Source organism: Poeciliopsis prolifica, unplaced genomic scaffold (genome assembly GCF_027474105.1).
Source record: "Poeciliopsis prolifica strain line A6 unplaced genomic scaffold, Auburn_PproV2 SCAFFOLD081, whole genome shotgun sequence".
NCBI lineage: Eukaryota > Metazoa > Chordata > Actinopteri > Cyprinodontiformes > Poeciliidae > Poeciliopsis > Poeciliopsis prolifica.
The window spans coordinates 36,070-51,411 of record NW_026562456.1 but is presented as its reverse complement, the minus strand read 5'-3'; the positions used below and the strand labels follow the sequence as shown (position 1 = coordinate 51,411).

The 15,342-nt window shown below is 38.1% G+C and overlaps 3 protein-coding genes across 3 annotated transcripts; 1 reads left to right on the top strand and 2 right to left on the bottom strand.

Annotated features, from left to right (window-relative positions):
* Positions 1-5,255: 5,255 nt before the first annotated feature.
* On the bottom strand, positions 5,256-6,889 carry atp6v1f (ATPase H+ transporting V1 subunit F). Its single transcript, XM_055022060.1, has 2 exons — positions 6,650-6,889; positions 5,256-5,682 (listed from the first exon to the last, which is right to left on the bottom strand). Exons 1-2 carry the CDS (start codon positions 6,805-6,807, stop codon positions 5,481-5,483), a joined length of 360 nt encoding a protein of 119 aa, XP_054878035.1. The 5' UTR covers positions 6,808-6,889; the 3' UTR covers positions 5,256-5,480.
* On the top strand, positions 6,868-8,387 carry lamtor4 (late endosomal/lysosomal adaptor, MAPK and MTOR activator 4). Its single transcript, XM_055022061.1, has 4 exons — positions 6,868-6,982; positions 7,081-7,164; positions 7,999-8,116; positions 8,195-8,387. Exons 1-4 carry the CDS (start codon positions 6,980-6,982, stop codon positions 8,290-8,292), a joined length of 303 nt encoding a protein of 100 aa, XP_054878036.1. The 5' UTR covers positions 6,868-6,979; the 3' UTR covers positions 8,293-8,387.
* Positions 8,388-9,225: 838 nt separating this feature from the next.
* On the bottom strand, positions 9,226-14,689 carry LOC129352866 (ADP-ribosylation factor 4). The gene is made up of 6 exons (XM_055022059.1): positions 14,447-14,689; positions 13,402-13,482; positions 12,224-12,333; positions 12,084-12,155; positions 11,885-12,010; positions 9,226-9,709 (listed from the first exon to the last, which is right to left on the bottom strand). Exons 1-6 carry the CDS (start codon positions 14,511-14,513, stop codon positions 9,623-9,625), a joined length of 543 nt encoding a protein of 180 aa, XP_054878034.1. The 5' UTR covers positions 14,514-14,689; the 3' UTR covers positions 9,226-9,622.
* Positions 14,690-15,342: the final 653 nt, after the last annotated feature.

Genomic DNA, 15,342 nt, shown 5'->3' with positions numbered 1-15,342 from the left:
TTTTTTCTCCAATGTTTGTTCGATATAAATGAGTGAATGCTTTCATCTTTCATCTTCCTTGTGGAATCAGCAAACTGCAGATCTCCAGGTACCTTCACTGACAACATCCCTCCTGAAAAAAAAGCTGCCAAACTTCTCTGAAGAAGCCAAACGTCTCTGTGTGTATCAGTGGTTTTAAGTGTTTCACATCATCCTGTTAATGTTTCATCGTGTTTTTAACTGCAACAACCCTGTTTGTTACGATGTTGGTCATATATGCAGAAGAGTTATCAAATAAACTGAAATAAACTCTTAAGACTCACTGAGAAAGAATGAGCTTCTTTATTCCGCCACCAGATGGCGCCAAAGATCATCTTTATTTAAAATCAGCCTCCAGAAGAAAATAACATCTGAAAGCGCTTTAACACAGCATTTATAAGCAAAGAGACTCTGGTTGTTCTATTTGTGTCGGACTCAGTCAATTAAGCACATATATTTTTGTTTTGGAATAACTGATTATTGATTATTAATTCTTGATTGTATGTTTATAATGTCTTTTGTTGTTTGGGTCTCCTTGTCTAGGACTACAGATGGAAATTAGCAATTATGCTATAATATGTCTGATTTACAGTCTATACAGTAGTGTTGACTGTTCATTAATGTGCACTGTCCTTAATAAAGATTAAATTAAATTAAATCCCCCAAATGACATATTTTTTCTGTAATGGGTTTGTTGATTAGGTTTACCTATAATGCATCTCATGAAGCTGGTAAGTAGAGCAAAGAGAAAATCAAAGGTGATTTCATGATGTCTGTCTGCGTCTGGTCAGGTAGCAGTGGCGAGTTTGTGATGTCACTTCCCAGGTCCATAAGGATCATGGACAGACCCTCCAGCAGATTCATCTCCACCAGACTGGAGAGTTTCACCGAGCCTCGTCGTATGGCAAAGGCTGATGGAACATCCTATGTTCAAATGAACACGCCTGCAAGAAGAACATTTCAGTGTTATTCTCTGTACTAACAAATATTTAAATTCAAAGAAGCTTAATCAGAAGGAAGGTCCTCATGTCAGGTTATCTTTTAGTTGTATGATTTAAGATCATCCTGATTAATCCATTCATTAAGTCCTCTCCAATTTTCAGAATCTGTTCCTATGTATATGAAAATGATATGAATCATGACAGAAAACCAATCACAATCTAAATGTACTTCACCAATTTCTTTTTAATTTATTGATCTGAATATTGCAAAGAGCTCCAGTTTCTAACTCAAGTTGTTTACAGTTAGCATTGGGATCAAAACATTTTCTCAAATATATTACACAAACTTAAAGATGCTTCATTGGCCTTTTAAACACCCAGTACTGCTAACAGTGTTAGTTTTTGCGGGCGGAAGGTTATCTTCTAGGACAGAATCATCTTCGGTCCAGCTTGCATCGCGCAGGTGAAGAAATGGCGACACCCGGGAGTGAAAAATTTAAAAGATTTGCCAGGTTTTAAGTAATTATTATTATTATTATTTTAATCTACCAATCAAATTGTTCAGGTGCCCGTGGATCCTAGTCATTCCCTTGTTTCTAGATGTTTTGAAATTTAGGTTTAAGTCTTTTGAAAATGTTATTATTCTGCTGCTTCCGTACACATGAACCTGATTAAATGTTAAGGTCTGTGGGTCTGTAACTAGTTACATTTACACAGTCACATCTACTTCAGTAACCTTTTTGAAAATATGTACTTTTATGAGAATTTTTACTTTTTTTATTTTTACTTGAGTAAAATTTCTGAATTTGTGTCTCATTCAGCAGACAAACTGATACAGTTTTGTTAACGTTTCATAAGGTTTTTATTCAAAGAAACAGATTTGGGAAAAATTGCATTTGACCTGATGATGTTACTTTTACTAATTATTGTCATTTTTGACTTTGAAATACCGAAAGTTCCTATTAACTTTATATTTTGGTCTGTCTGGTGGTGTAATTTATAAATATTAAATATTTGATCATTTGATAAGATCAGTAGTTAAATTTAGACTTTTCACCAAATAGTTTTTCACTCTTATTTTGGAGACCTTCTGTTTACGTTTTCTTGAATAGAAATATGTTGAAGTATCACTTACTTGAGTACAACTTTTGACCAACTCTGTTCTCATCTCGCCTTCTTTGATTTGCTTTGTGTTTAACTTGGTTTGTAATCTTCATCTTATATGCTTATGGCTCTTGGTTTTAACTCCTTGACATATAGTTACGGTGTTTTGAAAGTTAAACTTATGAGTTTTTCCTTCACCCAGTGACGATCCCTTTCAGCCAATCAGATTATCAATAATACATACTCCTTGTCAGGTTCCCTGAAACACACATAGACAAACATCTGGTTTCACATCTGTCTGAGAACAACACAGTCGAGCGTCTGCGCAGATACTGAATGTTTAATATGAGGAACGATTCTTACGGATGGTCCTGAGGGAGGACCAACCTAGAAGACAAATACAGAGCAGTTTGAACGTGGACGGACGCGGAGCTGGAGCTGAGGATTTCCTGCAGAGTTTACTCACATGAAGGGATTTCTGTTCATGACAAGAACACAGATCGATTAGCAAAATGAATTAAACAGTATTTCCCTTTTATAAAAGTTTGTTGACAGGGAACTTACCTGCTGTCCTCTGTCCCGTTAATGTTCACAGGAGAGTCAAAACTGAAAGACAAAAGCAGAACCACAACAAGTTTGTACAAAAAGACTGAAACGATGAGAAGACGTCTGCATCACGTCAATCTAATGTAACGTCTCTTGTACAAATCATGACGGGAGCTGCACCTACTGCTAAAATGTCAGAAAACATTAAATGAAATTATTTTTTAAAAATGAAACAAATAGAAAATTATAAGGACAAAATTAGAAAATACTGAAAAAAAACAATTTACTAAATGAGAGAAAAATAAAATTAGAAAATAAAAAATTAGCAACGAATATAAAATATAAGAAAAAAACCCTAAATAAAACAAAGTAAATAAGTTTCAGCCTAACTAAAATATAGTAAAATATCAGAACATTCCACTTACATTAAAATAACCATAATAGTTTGAAAGGAATAATTACAAAAGCAAAAATATATAAAAGAATAAGCAAAATAAAACGAAAAACTGTAGATTGGAAAATAAACAGACATTCATATAAAGAATATGAAAATACAAAAAAACTCAAATGAAACAAATTAGATAAAATCTAAATAAAACTAAATTGTAATCAAATATAAATAAGATTAAAAAAATATTATTTCAACTACAAAATTAAAGAACTAATAAAAATAAATTATATTTAAATAAATGATATGTTCCTCTAAGCTTGTGCCACTTTTATTCACAATCAAAGTGCTGCTGGTAATTATTTTTTAAAAATCTACCTGACTGTGCGGCGTGATGAGCCAGATTCTGTTACGTAGAAATCATAAATCTAAACTAATAAAGACCAAATGTTGAGTACCTCAAGGCCCTATTCTCGAATCCTTCCAAAATATAGATGCAGATGAAACACAACTCTTGTTGTTTTAGCTAAAACTTAACTTTAGTTAAGTGTTTTTATCGCAATCATGAAAATCTCCATAACGTCAACATGACTCACCTGGGGAAGCTTGTTTCGTTTTGGGATCGGTGGGGATTCCCAGTGGAGTTCCTGACGACCTCCACCAGTTTGGAGTCACTGCAGACAGAAAACAACAACAAAAAAAGCCTAATTTCATCTGTCAGAGCAGCAGAACTCCAGAGGTAAACTGGTTGAATCTCACCTTGAATCCTCAGGCAGAGCAGGAAGAGGACCAGCGGATGTAAAAGTAGTCATCATCATCATCATCACCATCATCACCATCATGAGGAACAGCTTCATGATGGTGGGAAAAAGAGCGGCACTCTGATGCAGCTCCAGCCAACTGAAGGGATTTATACTCCCTCTGGCTGATCTGAGGTCAGTTTCCTGCTGTTCATGTGTAACTCCTCTGTGTTCGGCTCAGGTCCAGTAGGTTCGGCTCAAGTCCAGTAGGTTCGGCTCAGGTCCAGTAGGTTCGGCTCAGGTCCAGTAGGTTGACTTCACAAGGTTCACTGTATTTATTCTAACAAAAGAGGAAATGAAATTGGTGGTTCTCTGCTGGACTGAAGTGTTTTCTGTCCTCCATTGAGGGTCAGCGCATGTTTTTCTAAACTCCAGCTGAAGGACAGAAGCTTCATGATGAAGTTCCTCTATGTTGATGTTCTCAGTACTTGTTTTTTCTCACTCTGGCCTGATCCTGCTTCTTTCATTACTATTTTGAAAGAATTCATGAAGGAAAAGTAATTTCCCCAGGAAATTCACCCCAGGGTAAGAGTATCTACAAACAGAACCATTAAACATTTTTTAACAAACCTTGTTAAGAGTAGTGGAAAGAAGTGTCTTCACAGTAAAAAGAGTACTTCAGCATTACGTTTTTGAAGATTATATTCACATGAATCACAAGTCCTTTTGGAGAAAACCTTAATTGTTAAGCAAGGTGGTGGAGGAATTATGATCTGGACATTACAGGCATTTTAGACTTTAATCTGATGTGAATTCTGATTTTTTTCAGGGGTTTTAAGACAATGATCTAAAAAAAAAAAAAAAAAGTAAAAGACCTAGTCAAAGTCCAGATCTTAATTTGGAGACAACTGTGTAGTCAGATCTCAAAGGTTCAGGATGTACTTTTATAAAACATGTTTCCACATATTTGTAAAACTGACAGAATGTAGTGACAGTATGAGACAAACTATCTGTGAATAGATATCCTCTGCCTAATCCCAGTGCCCATGAGAAACAGCCAATCAAAGCCAGGAGGCGGGTCTTAGTGCTGTCAATCAATATGAGTGACTGCTGTGAATGATAAGGATAGTCAGCATAGCTACCAAAGGTGGTGAATAAATGGTTTTTTCTGTAATGGTGGCTTGCTTTTCCACCATTAGCACATTTTTATCAGCAGTAGATGAAGGTGATTGACAGCACTAAGATCCGCCTCCTGGCTCTGATTGGTTGTTGCTGGTTGACAACGGTTCATTACTTCAGACAGAAATATCCGTTCAGATTACCTGTCCCATAACATACTGCCTTGACATGGTTAAAGTTTCAACAAATATGGAAAAAAAATATTTTTGTAAAAATTAAATACTGCAGCTTTAAAGGGGTTCATAAGAATATTACACATACTGATCAAGATAAATGAGTTTGTGTAGAAAAGTATGTTTAAACGTAGTTACCTTCTCTGAGAAAATATAAACAATGAACTCCACAATCACAGATATATTTTATTAATCCAACATTTGTTACAATTTTATAAGTTAACACATTTTCACAAACACTGATGGGAGGAGAACAACTGCAGAAATACACACAAAAAAACAAAGACGACACTCAGTCACATAAAACTGAGCTTCCAGTTCCTGGAAATCTCAGACGACATGCAATGTAAATAACCAGCGGATCAACACCAGCGGCCTGTTTATCAGCCGTTTATCGGAAATCTTCTGCGGAAAACATGCCCTTGGCTCGGCGCAGGATGGAGTCCTTGGACGCATCGTATGGATGCTCTTTGGACGGGATCTCCAGCACCGCCGGGATCGACTGCATGTGGGCGTCGATGGCGTGCCGGATCATCTCGGCGATGAACTGGTTGATCAGAATGATGGCGATGTCATTCCGTGCCAGGAAGCTCCTGCAGGAGGAAACAAATGTCCCAACACTTAAAATAACAGGGGAATTTTAACAGGAACTAGTTCACATCTATGAATCAGTTCAAATGTGGAAATCTGTTCAGAGCTGAGAATCAGATTTAAGTCAGGAATCAGTTCAAGACTAAGTTCAGAATTAGAAATCCATTCAAGAATCAGTAATTTGTTCAAGAATTAAAAAAACAACAACAACCTAAGATTCAGAATTAGAATCTGATCGAGATTGTATGCAGAATCAGGAATTTGTTCAAAAATCAGTTCAAAGTAGGTAATCTGTTCAAGAATAATGGATTCACAATCAAGAATTGGATCAAAGTCAGAAATTGGAATACATTCAAGATTTTTGTAATCCATAGATGAAATTTTTTAAATAAATAATTGAAATAATAAAATACTTCCATTGCACTGTTATTTTTGGCTCTGCGGGTATTCCATTCTGATGTTGCACCAAAATCCTTAGAAAGTCATTTTACTTTGACAACCAAATGAAAACAATATAATCAGAACTATGCAATATCAGATGAACATTTACAATACTATCAATAAATATAATGAGGTAATTCTGACTGAACATAAAGCTTTATATGCGATCAACAATCAATTAATCTGAAAAACGTTCATTTAGAAGGGAGTCTGGTCTATGTCAACATTTTGGTTAAAACTACAGTTTTTATTTATGTCGTGATTAATATAATTATAGATTCTCTCCCAAATTACACACAAAAAAACAGTTTATAGAAACTAAAAGCGTTAAAACATGAAGTATATGAGTTGGGGAGGAGCTTGTGGGCCTGAACCACAAGCCGCACCAGATTCCATTCAGAATTTCACACATTTAACATTCTCATCAATAATGTTGTCCGATTATTATTGATTACACCTGAGCTCTATTTTAATGTTGTATGAATTTAAAATGAGAGGTTTCTGGTATCCCAGTGTATCGGGCCTCACTTGAACGTCTCCTCGATCTCCGTGATGCTCGTGTCCTTCTCCACCACCAGGAAGTTCGGCTTCCGGTTCTTGTTCAGCTCGCCGATCCCACCGAGCAGGAAGCCCGTCACCGTGTCTTCGTCCCCGATCACGGCGATCAGTTTGCCTCGACCCGCCATCGCAGCTGCTTTGGTCCAGTAGCACCGCGGAGAGACGGTCCGGATCAGCAGGCTTGATCATGTGAGTCGCTGCGTCAGCGGTCACGTGAGGGTCACGCAGCGGCGGAAGTGAAGCTACAGGCGGAAGTGAAGCTGCAGTTTGAACAACAAGCAGCAGCAGAGAACGTTCAGTATGGTGAGGGTTTAAACTTCTTATTCTCTGCGTTTTGTTGCTCTGGGAGCTGGTGAGACGTTCACGGACGCCTGTTTTCTGTGTGTGTGTCTGTTTTCCAGACCACGGCGGCTCTGACTGCGGGTCTGGAGCGGATTCCGGACCAGCTCGGGTTCCTGGTCATCAGCGAGGACGGAGTTCTGGCTGTGAGTTTGGGAACAACGCGAGTTTCTCCTCCTTTAACCACGAATTCAGAGCACAGAACACAGAATGAAAAGCAACAGTTTCTCTGCTGCAGCAAGCTGATCGAAACATTCTGAAATTAAGTTTTTACATTTTAGGTGTTTGTTACAAAACGTTCACATTTTTACAGTGATGCATAATTTGGGAAATGTCAATAACTTCAAAGTTTAAGTCACAACATTAATATTTAAACTGACGTGTTGAGGAAATCCAGGAGAGACCAGCTCAAACATTATTCAAATATTCTGCAAAAAGCTTTAAAAATAAAAAGAAATCTAGCTAATTTCATAAAGTGAAACTATTGCAGTCACCCTGAGAAAATAAAAATAATCAAATTACCAGAATAAAGTAAAACTGTCTCGAATAAAATGATAATGCTATTAATTCTGGCATTATTTTGATTTCCCAATATTAGTTGAATCAAATACAGCTTCTCATGATTATATTTTTTCTTAAATCTCATCTATTTATTGAACATATTTCAAGCCCTGATTTCTTTTAATTTTGATAATTATGCATTTTAAGTTTTGTGATTTTTGTATATAATTTTTTTATGGTGACTTTTATACAGGAATGGTCTGAAGTTACATATTTGTTTTTTTAAACAGTGTCTATCTATAAATATTTAAAACTATTTACTATAGTGAGACTTTTTATTTTTGTCATTATTGTACTCCCATACTTTGTTGACAGCATCGGCTGTTGGAAAGCAATGCTCATCCATCTCATTTGCTTTTGCCATTCATCTCGGTTTGAAAGCAACCCGGACCGGTTCTGACAGAACTCCTCCTGTTCAGTCTGCAGGTGAGCTGGAGAACGATGAGCACACTGCAGGTGTGATGATGCAGATGGTCCGGACGGCCTGCCGCTTCCGGTTATCCGGGTCAACAGACGCGCCGTTCAAACGCATGTCAGGTAATTGGGATGCTGGTTTCAGCAGAGAGAGATCTGATTGGCTCAGCGCTAACCAGCCTGCGTGCTTCATGTCTGCAGTGATCCTGGAGGATTTTATGTACGTAGTGACGATTTCAGGTCAGAAAGTGTTTGTGGTCAAACGTCAGAACAACCAGCATGAACCAATCAACGTGTAGAACGTCACCCGGAGCCAACGGGGCGGAGGCGATGGCGTCATTTTGTGATTTATTTTTGTTTACGTTGTCTGTATAATAAAGAGTTTGAAACTTGATCTTCTGCTTTTAATGCCAGTTTTCTGTGGAAATTTAAATGAGATCCTGAATCGAGTTACTGATGAAATTCATGTAGTTCCAGAATGACTCAGGGACTGATGATGTGAAACGGTTCATTTCTAGATGAACTCTGAGCCAGACGGTTCCATCTGTAAGGAATCAGTTCTCAGCAGGTGTTTGGTTGGGATTTCAGTTTATCTTGGTTGCTTTTAAGTCCTTATAGCTTAGCATAAACTGAACAGATGCATATGAAAGCAGAACTGATTCCTGTTTTTGAACAGATTCTTGCTTGAACCAGTTCCTGCATTTGAAGATTCTTTTGAGCTTATTGCTTTTTAACAGTTGCTTCCCTCTAAACTTATCTTCATTTTTTAACAGCTGCTTCCTTTGAACCAGTTCCTGTTTTTCTATTCCCAATTCTTCCTCCTGAACTCATTCCATATTCTTAACAAACATAACTCCAAGTGGATTAATGATATTGGTTATTAATTCCTAATATTGAAAGTTTGAACTGATTCCTTAGGTCTTAGATCACATCATAATCTCCTGATGCACCGATCCCACGTATGTTCAAACTCCTTAAATGAGCTGCTTTTAGTTAACATCACATATGGGATCATTTGCAAATCTGATTATTGATCAGCAGGTTAAACACTGAAACATCCTATTTTTTTCTGTTCATTAAATGCATTGAACTCGACTAATTTTGGTCCACAGATGCTAAAATGACGAGTGTGTATTGTCTCATTCTTGCAAAAAAAAAAAAAAAAAAAAAATCAAAAGTAGGTCAAAGGTCAAGGTAAATTTTAGTGAAAAAGTGTGCACTTGGAAGAGATCTGAGAAGAAAAAAAAACCTTTATTGCATTGTTGTTGCGTCTGTTTCTTCCTCTTCACACTGATAAGGAATGAAGAGGCTGTCAGGTCCGGCTCTGTGGAATGAGTCACATGACCAGGTAACTGTCACCTGTCGTAAGCCCCGTCCCCTCTCCCTACAACATCCTGTCACATGATCTGGAGTTAAAACAGATTAAAAGAAAACGGACCTAACAAACAATAGAAGAAGAGGATGATGGGAAACCAGGTGAGCTCAGAGTCCATGACATCACTTCCTCCTACAGATACACTTATAATTTAAAAAAACAAAAACAACCCAGAAACAGTCCTGTGAAATGCTTCTCATCCTCCCTCCTCGGTTTGTACACGGTGACATCATCCTGCTGCTTCCTGTAGGCGCCTAGCGTTTCGACAGCTCATTGGACAGCCAGTCCAGACCCTCGTAGAGACCCGTTCCCTGAGTGGCGCAGGTGGCCTGGACGTGCCACTGGAACCAGAAACAAACCCATCAGAACCACAATCCATTCAGCATTCAAGCTGCAGTTTGTGCCTTTTATTAAAATATGATTTTTACTTATTTGTTAAAATGAGGAAGGAATGTGAAAAGATTATTCGACTTCCTCCCTGAGGAAGTCGAATAATCTATTACCAAGAGAAAATTATAGCCAGTGGGTGGGTCTTAGTGCTGTCAACCATCCTCCTGTACACGCTGCTCAATGCGCTAAGGGTGGGAAAACACTTTACGTTTGGAAACACCATTTATTCACAGTTATCAGTGGCTATGCTAAGTAGCTTTAGCATTCACAACAGTCTAAGCTAGCTGCAGCGTAGCAGTCTGAGATGCAAATCTTTCACTATTGATTTGACTCCAACTTTCAGGGTCATGATTTGACACAGAAACTAATTTTTCTAGTCAAACAGTTTGAATTCTGTGACCGATGAGAAAAAAGACGATGAAAACAAAAACATTTATTTAAAACAATTTACAAAGTTTCCATATTGTATCAAATATATTGAAGCAAAAATAGGTTTGGAATAATATTCTGTACCTTAAATGAATAGCATCAGGTTAGCTTAGCTGACTGGCTTTTTAAATAACAAAAGTATCACAGAATTATTCAAAATATAAATTTACAAAAAATTAAGCAACTAATCTCGGTTTTTGAATCGATTCAGGATTCCCAGGACCAGAGTTGATTTTTTTTTCTGTACCTCTAGCAGCAGAGCATTGACAGCGTTAAGACCCGCCTCCGGGCTCTGATTGGTTGTTTCTAGTTGGAACTGGGAGCACTGGGAGAAGGCTAAGGAACTCCATTTTTTCACAGATTATCTGTCTGATAAACTGTTTCAACAAAAATTTAAAGTTACATACTACAGCTTTAAGAAACACAGGATACGATAAATTTTTAACAGGAAATATAAATAAGGACAATTCTCACTACTGAAGCGCCAACAGAACTAGAAAAAATATTACAGCAGAACATATAAAGTGTTAGAAAAAAGTGACTCTTTGTAACACTTCAGTAGGAAGAGTTACAAAATGTCCTGACGCAAGAGGAAGGAAAGACGTGAAATGTTGGTTGCATCAATTCTGCCAAAGGAAAGGAAAACAGTTTTATTGAAAAACAACCAAATTTCTAACACTTTGAATTAGGGAATAATAACTGTCAAAGCTTCAAATAATCTTTAGGAGACATGAACCCAAGAGATTTGTGTCCTTTTCAGATTTTACCAGATGTGTAATGTGTAATGCGCATTACAGCCACCAGGAGGCAGCAACACGAGCTGAAGAAATGGAATAATGTTTAAATTATTAAACACATTATTCCAACTTTTACTGGACGATAAACTGTACAGAAATTCTTGTAGATACAGAAATTCTTTTGAGACCATTTTTAAGTAATATATTAATAATGACATAATAATTCAATCTTGCCCTCCAAATGAATAATAAACTTTAATTTTCAACAGGACTGGAGGATATTTTAACTACATCAAAAGTCCAGACCTATTTCCAGTTCTGGGTTTGTGGCAATAATATAAAAAGTGATATTCATGACATTTTCTTTGAAATAATGTGAGAAAAGCATTTCAGATGACAGGAAAAAAATCTAAATCATCTGAGCTAAATACTTACTGAAACTAGGGAGTAATTTCAGGTAATAGATCAATCTCAATTATACTGACAATTGTCAGATTTTTCAGATTTTTAAGTTTTTTCGATACAATATTAGAAATGCATTAAAAGATACAAATAATTCCAATCTAAATTTTGTTGCCTAAAATGCAGCAGAGCATTCCTTTAGTGAACGATTGATCATTTTTAGCAAAGGATGCATCTTTATGCCAATACAGTGTAGGGATTACAGTGATTAATAACTGGAATAACAGTGATTAATAACTGGAATAACAGTGATTAATAACTGGAATAACAAAATTTGCTAATTTGAGTTTTTGTTTACAGAATATAAACAAAATGAAACTTTTAAGTAAAAATATTTGGGGTTTTTTACAGTTTTGGCTGCTCTGAATGTGTTGTTTCAGCAGATGGGCTTTTTTAGGTCTGATTAATTGTAAAATAGTTGACCATTATCAATTATTCTTGATACCATGCTATGCTAAGCTCCTGTTCTGCAGGTGGTGATTGTAAATCTGTCCTTACGGTTTTGCTGCGCAGGCTGTGCAGGCCCAGTTTGTCGGTGAGTTCGCTGACCCCCATGGCGTTGGGAAGATCCTGTTTGTTTGCAAACACCAGAAGGACAGCGTCCTTCAGCTCGTCTTCCTGGATCTGAGGGAGACGGAGTCATGTGACCCGTGATGTCACCGATTATAGATCATGTCCGGACCTTTGGACTACTCACCATCTTTGAGAGTTCCTCCGCCGATTCGGCCACTCTCTCTCTGTCGTTGCTGTCTACCACGAAGATCAGACCCTGCAGGAGAAGAACGGAGTCAGAACGTCGGTAGGCGCAGTTTGAGCCTGTGCCTGCAGGGGGCGTACCTGTGTGTTTTGGAAGTAGTGCCTCCACAGAGGTCGGATCTTGTCCTGGCCGCCGACGTCCCACACCGTGAAGCAGATGTTCTTGTACTCAACTGTCTCCACGTTAAAACCTGAAACACGCAGACGTTAGCAAGCGTCAGGTCAACGTTTCTGTTGACTGCAGAACTAAATCGTGGCAACGCGCCAATTTGCACTAGGATGAGGAAGTTTTTTTGGCTGACTTGAAATTGGTTCATCGTGCAAAATTGCAACAGAAACAACTTTATTCACACCATAGAAGTCATCTGATCAACAACCCAATGTTCTACTGGCAGAGATGACAAAGACGACGAGAGGAAGTGGTTGGAGGATGATGTTTTCAATGAACAAACTTATTTACATGATTTTGTTTATATTTATTTAATTGAAACAATTGCACTATTGTGTTTTTTCGACATTAGTGCAATACTGACAAAGTTTTGCGCTTATTTGTAATAGAAACAGAGCTAGTCTCTGAGCGCATGCAGTGAAATGGTCTTTAAAACAACAGGTAGAGGAAAAGAGTTTACATTTACACTCTATTTATTCCTCTAGATATTAAATCCAGAAAAGAATCCACATTTTTCTAAAAGGTCACAATATGTTGAAAACATTTTCTTTGGTTCGATAAACTTTCTACATCTGAGGCTTTTCTGCAAAGCCCTGCTCTTTGTTCGGACGATTAGCCCCTCTGGCTTGGGGAGTTATGACGCATAACAGTGGCAACAAGGTATTGCTTTTACCATGGGGAGCAGCTGATTAGCATCTCAATAACTCAAATAATACCTGATCAACAAAACCAAGAGGAGCTGAAAATGAGGCGTCATGAACGCAGAGCAGTAAAAAGTCAGTCAAGAGTCAGATTTAAAAAGGAACGGCAAGAGCAAAAGCACACGTGGTGGATCCATTCATATCAATGAAAGTTTAGTGGAAGGTAAAAGTGAATAGAAAGCAAACAAATAGAGTAAGTGAAGTCAGGAATTGGTTGGTTTCAGATACTCCTGATCCGATTCTGTCCTAATGCACAAAAATAAACCTTGAAGTTCATGAAGGTACAAGGCAGAAACAACAAATTCTTCCAATAATCAATATTTCCTCTCATCAACCCTCCTCCTTTGACCTTTGAGCATTTAGCTGCTGGCATGACGATCTGAGCTCACCGATAGTTGGGATAGTGGTGACGATCTCTCCGAGTTTCAGTTTGTAGAGGATTGTTGTTTTTCCAGCTGCATCCAGACCCACTGAAACAAGCAAAGGCAGAACATTTCTGATTGATGACACTGATCATTTGGTTCATATTCACCGTGTTTAAACTCTCAATATGTTAAGTAATCATCCACAACCTTCTACAAAAACAGCAGTTTGTGAACAGACAGAGACACAAATCCAGAATAACAGAAAAGCATCCAGAAACAACAAGAATTCACTCAGAACTAAACCTTCTTACTGCAAGGTAATAGCTTCAGGACTCTGCCTGAAAACTGGACTCAGTTTCCTGAAAACAGGAAATACACCACATAAAAACAAAACCAATCCCCAACTTCATTATGGTTAAACTATAAATATTTAAAGATATTGTCCAGATCTTCGACTCACATAACTAGCTATAAAAAAAATAAAAAATATTAATTCGTAATGCAAATGGATTAAGAAAATACTCCAGACCAATAGTTAGAATCCACTGATATTATGTCTACTGGAGATCGATTCAGAACTGGATCCAGTCCAACACAACTGGATCAACAGACTAAGGAGAGGATCAATGACAAAACTGGAGCAATAGCAACAATAGAAGAGAACAACTGATACGAAGTCATAAAGATAAAGTAGATTACTATTTGTGAAAGCAAAAAACTAAACTGGAACTAAGAGAACTGTCTCTAAAACTGACAGCAACGTGATTCTGATTATTTCTGACTGGATCAGAAGATTAATGGAAAAGACTGCCTGAATCTGACAGTTTTAACACATCTACCACTCCTTCCGTTTAGGTCTGACCGTTAGCATCAGCTAACTAACAGATTCGATTTGATCCGTTTTCTTTATAAGTCGCAATGAAACATAGATCAGCACTACCGTAAACCGGGTGGCAGCGTAAAGTGTGACTGTTGAAAAGCAGCAGTTCGGCTGCAGAGTTCGCTTTCAGCCACCCGCCGGTACTGGCCCGATCAGCTCGGAGCTAGTTAGCCTAGCCGCAGCGCTTACCCATCAGTATCCTCATCTGTTTCTTCCCGAACAGCCTGGAGAACAGAGACGAGATGGTCAGACCCATTTTTAATAAACCACGTCTTCCAGAGAGGCAGCCTGGGTAGATGACAAGCCGAGGGTGGGAGCTCTTAGGCGCTTAGCCCGCTGAGGCTGCTGTCAGAACCGAATAACAAGCGTAGAAGAACTGGATCAGATAGAATTATGGGCGCTACTCCTCCTTGGTGCCACGTCCAGGCCAACGCGGAATAAATGACGTCACGACTTTGAAACAACTTTATTAACAACTCCAAGAACAATGAGGCGTTTGGGTCCCCAGGAAAAAGGAAGGCATGCAAATTCTATTCTCATAAATTAGATATTTTAGCGATTAAACAAAATGTCTTTTCCAGCGGGGTGAAATAGACAACTTTGAGCTGACCGAAAATCAGGGTGAAATAGACAAAATAGATGAGCTACACACATTTTTCTTTTAAAATTTGATCCTTTTTAAATATTTTTTAGCAGTTGTTTGTGTTAAAAATTATTATTTCTCTACAAGAGCCGCCAGATCAGTGCTGAGAGTCACTCAGAGTGCCTCACTCAAAGCTTTTTTTTTTTTTTTTTTTTTTTGCTCTTATGGACTGCGTAAACCGAGCACCTTATCGGAACAGTTAGTCTTCCATGTTAAACTTTAAAACTCCAGCTGTCTCTCTGGATAAAGAGTGTTCCGCCTCTTTATCCAGAGGCGGAACACTCCAGGGCTGAGTGACTCTCAGGCCCTGAGAGGCACTCTGAGTTGACTCTCAGGCCCTGAGAGGCACTCTGAGTTGACTCTCAGGCCCTGAGAGGCACTCTGAGTTGACTCTCAGGCCCTGAGAGGCACTCTGAGTTGACTCTCAGGCCCTGAGAGGCAC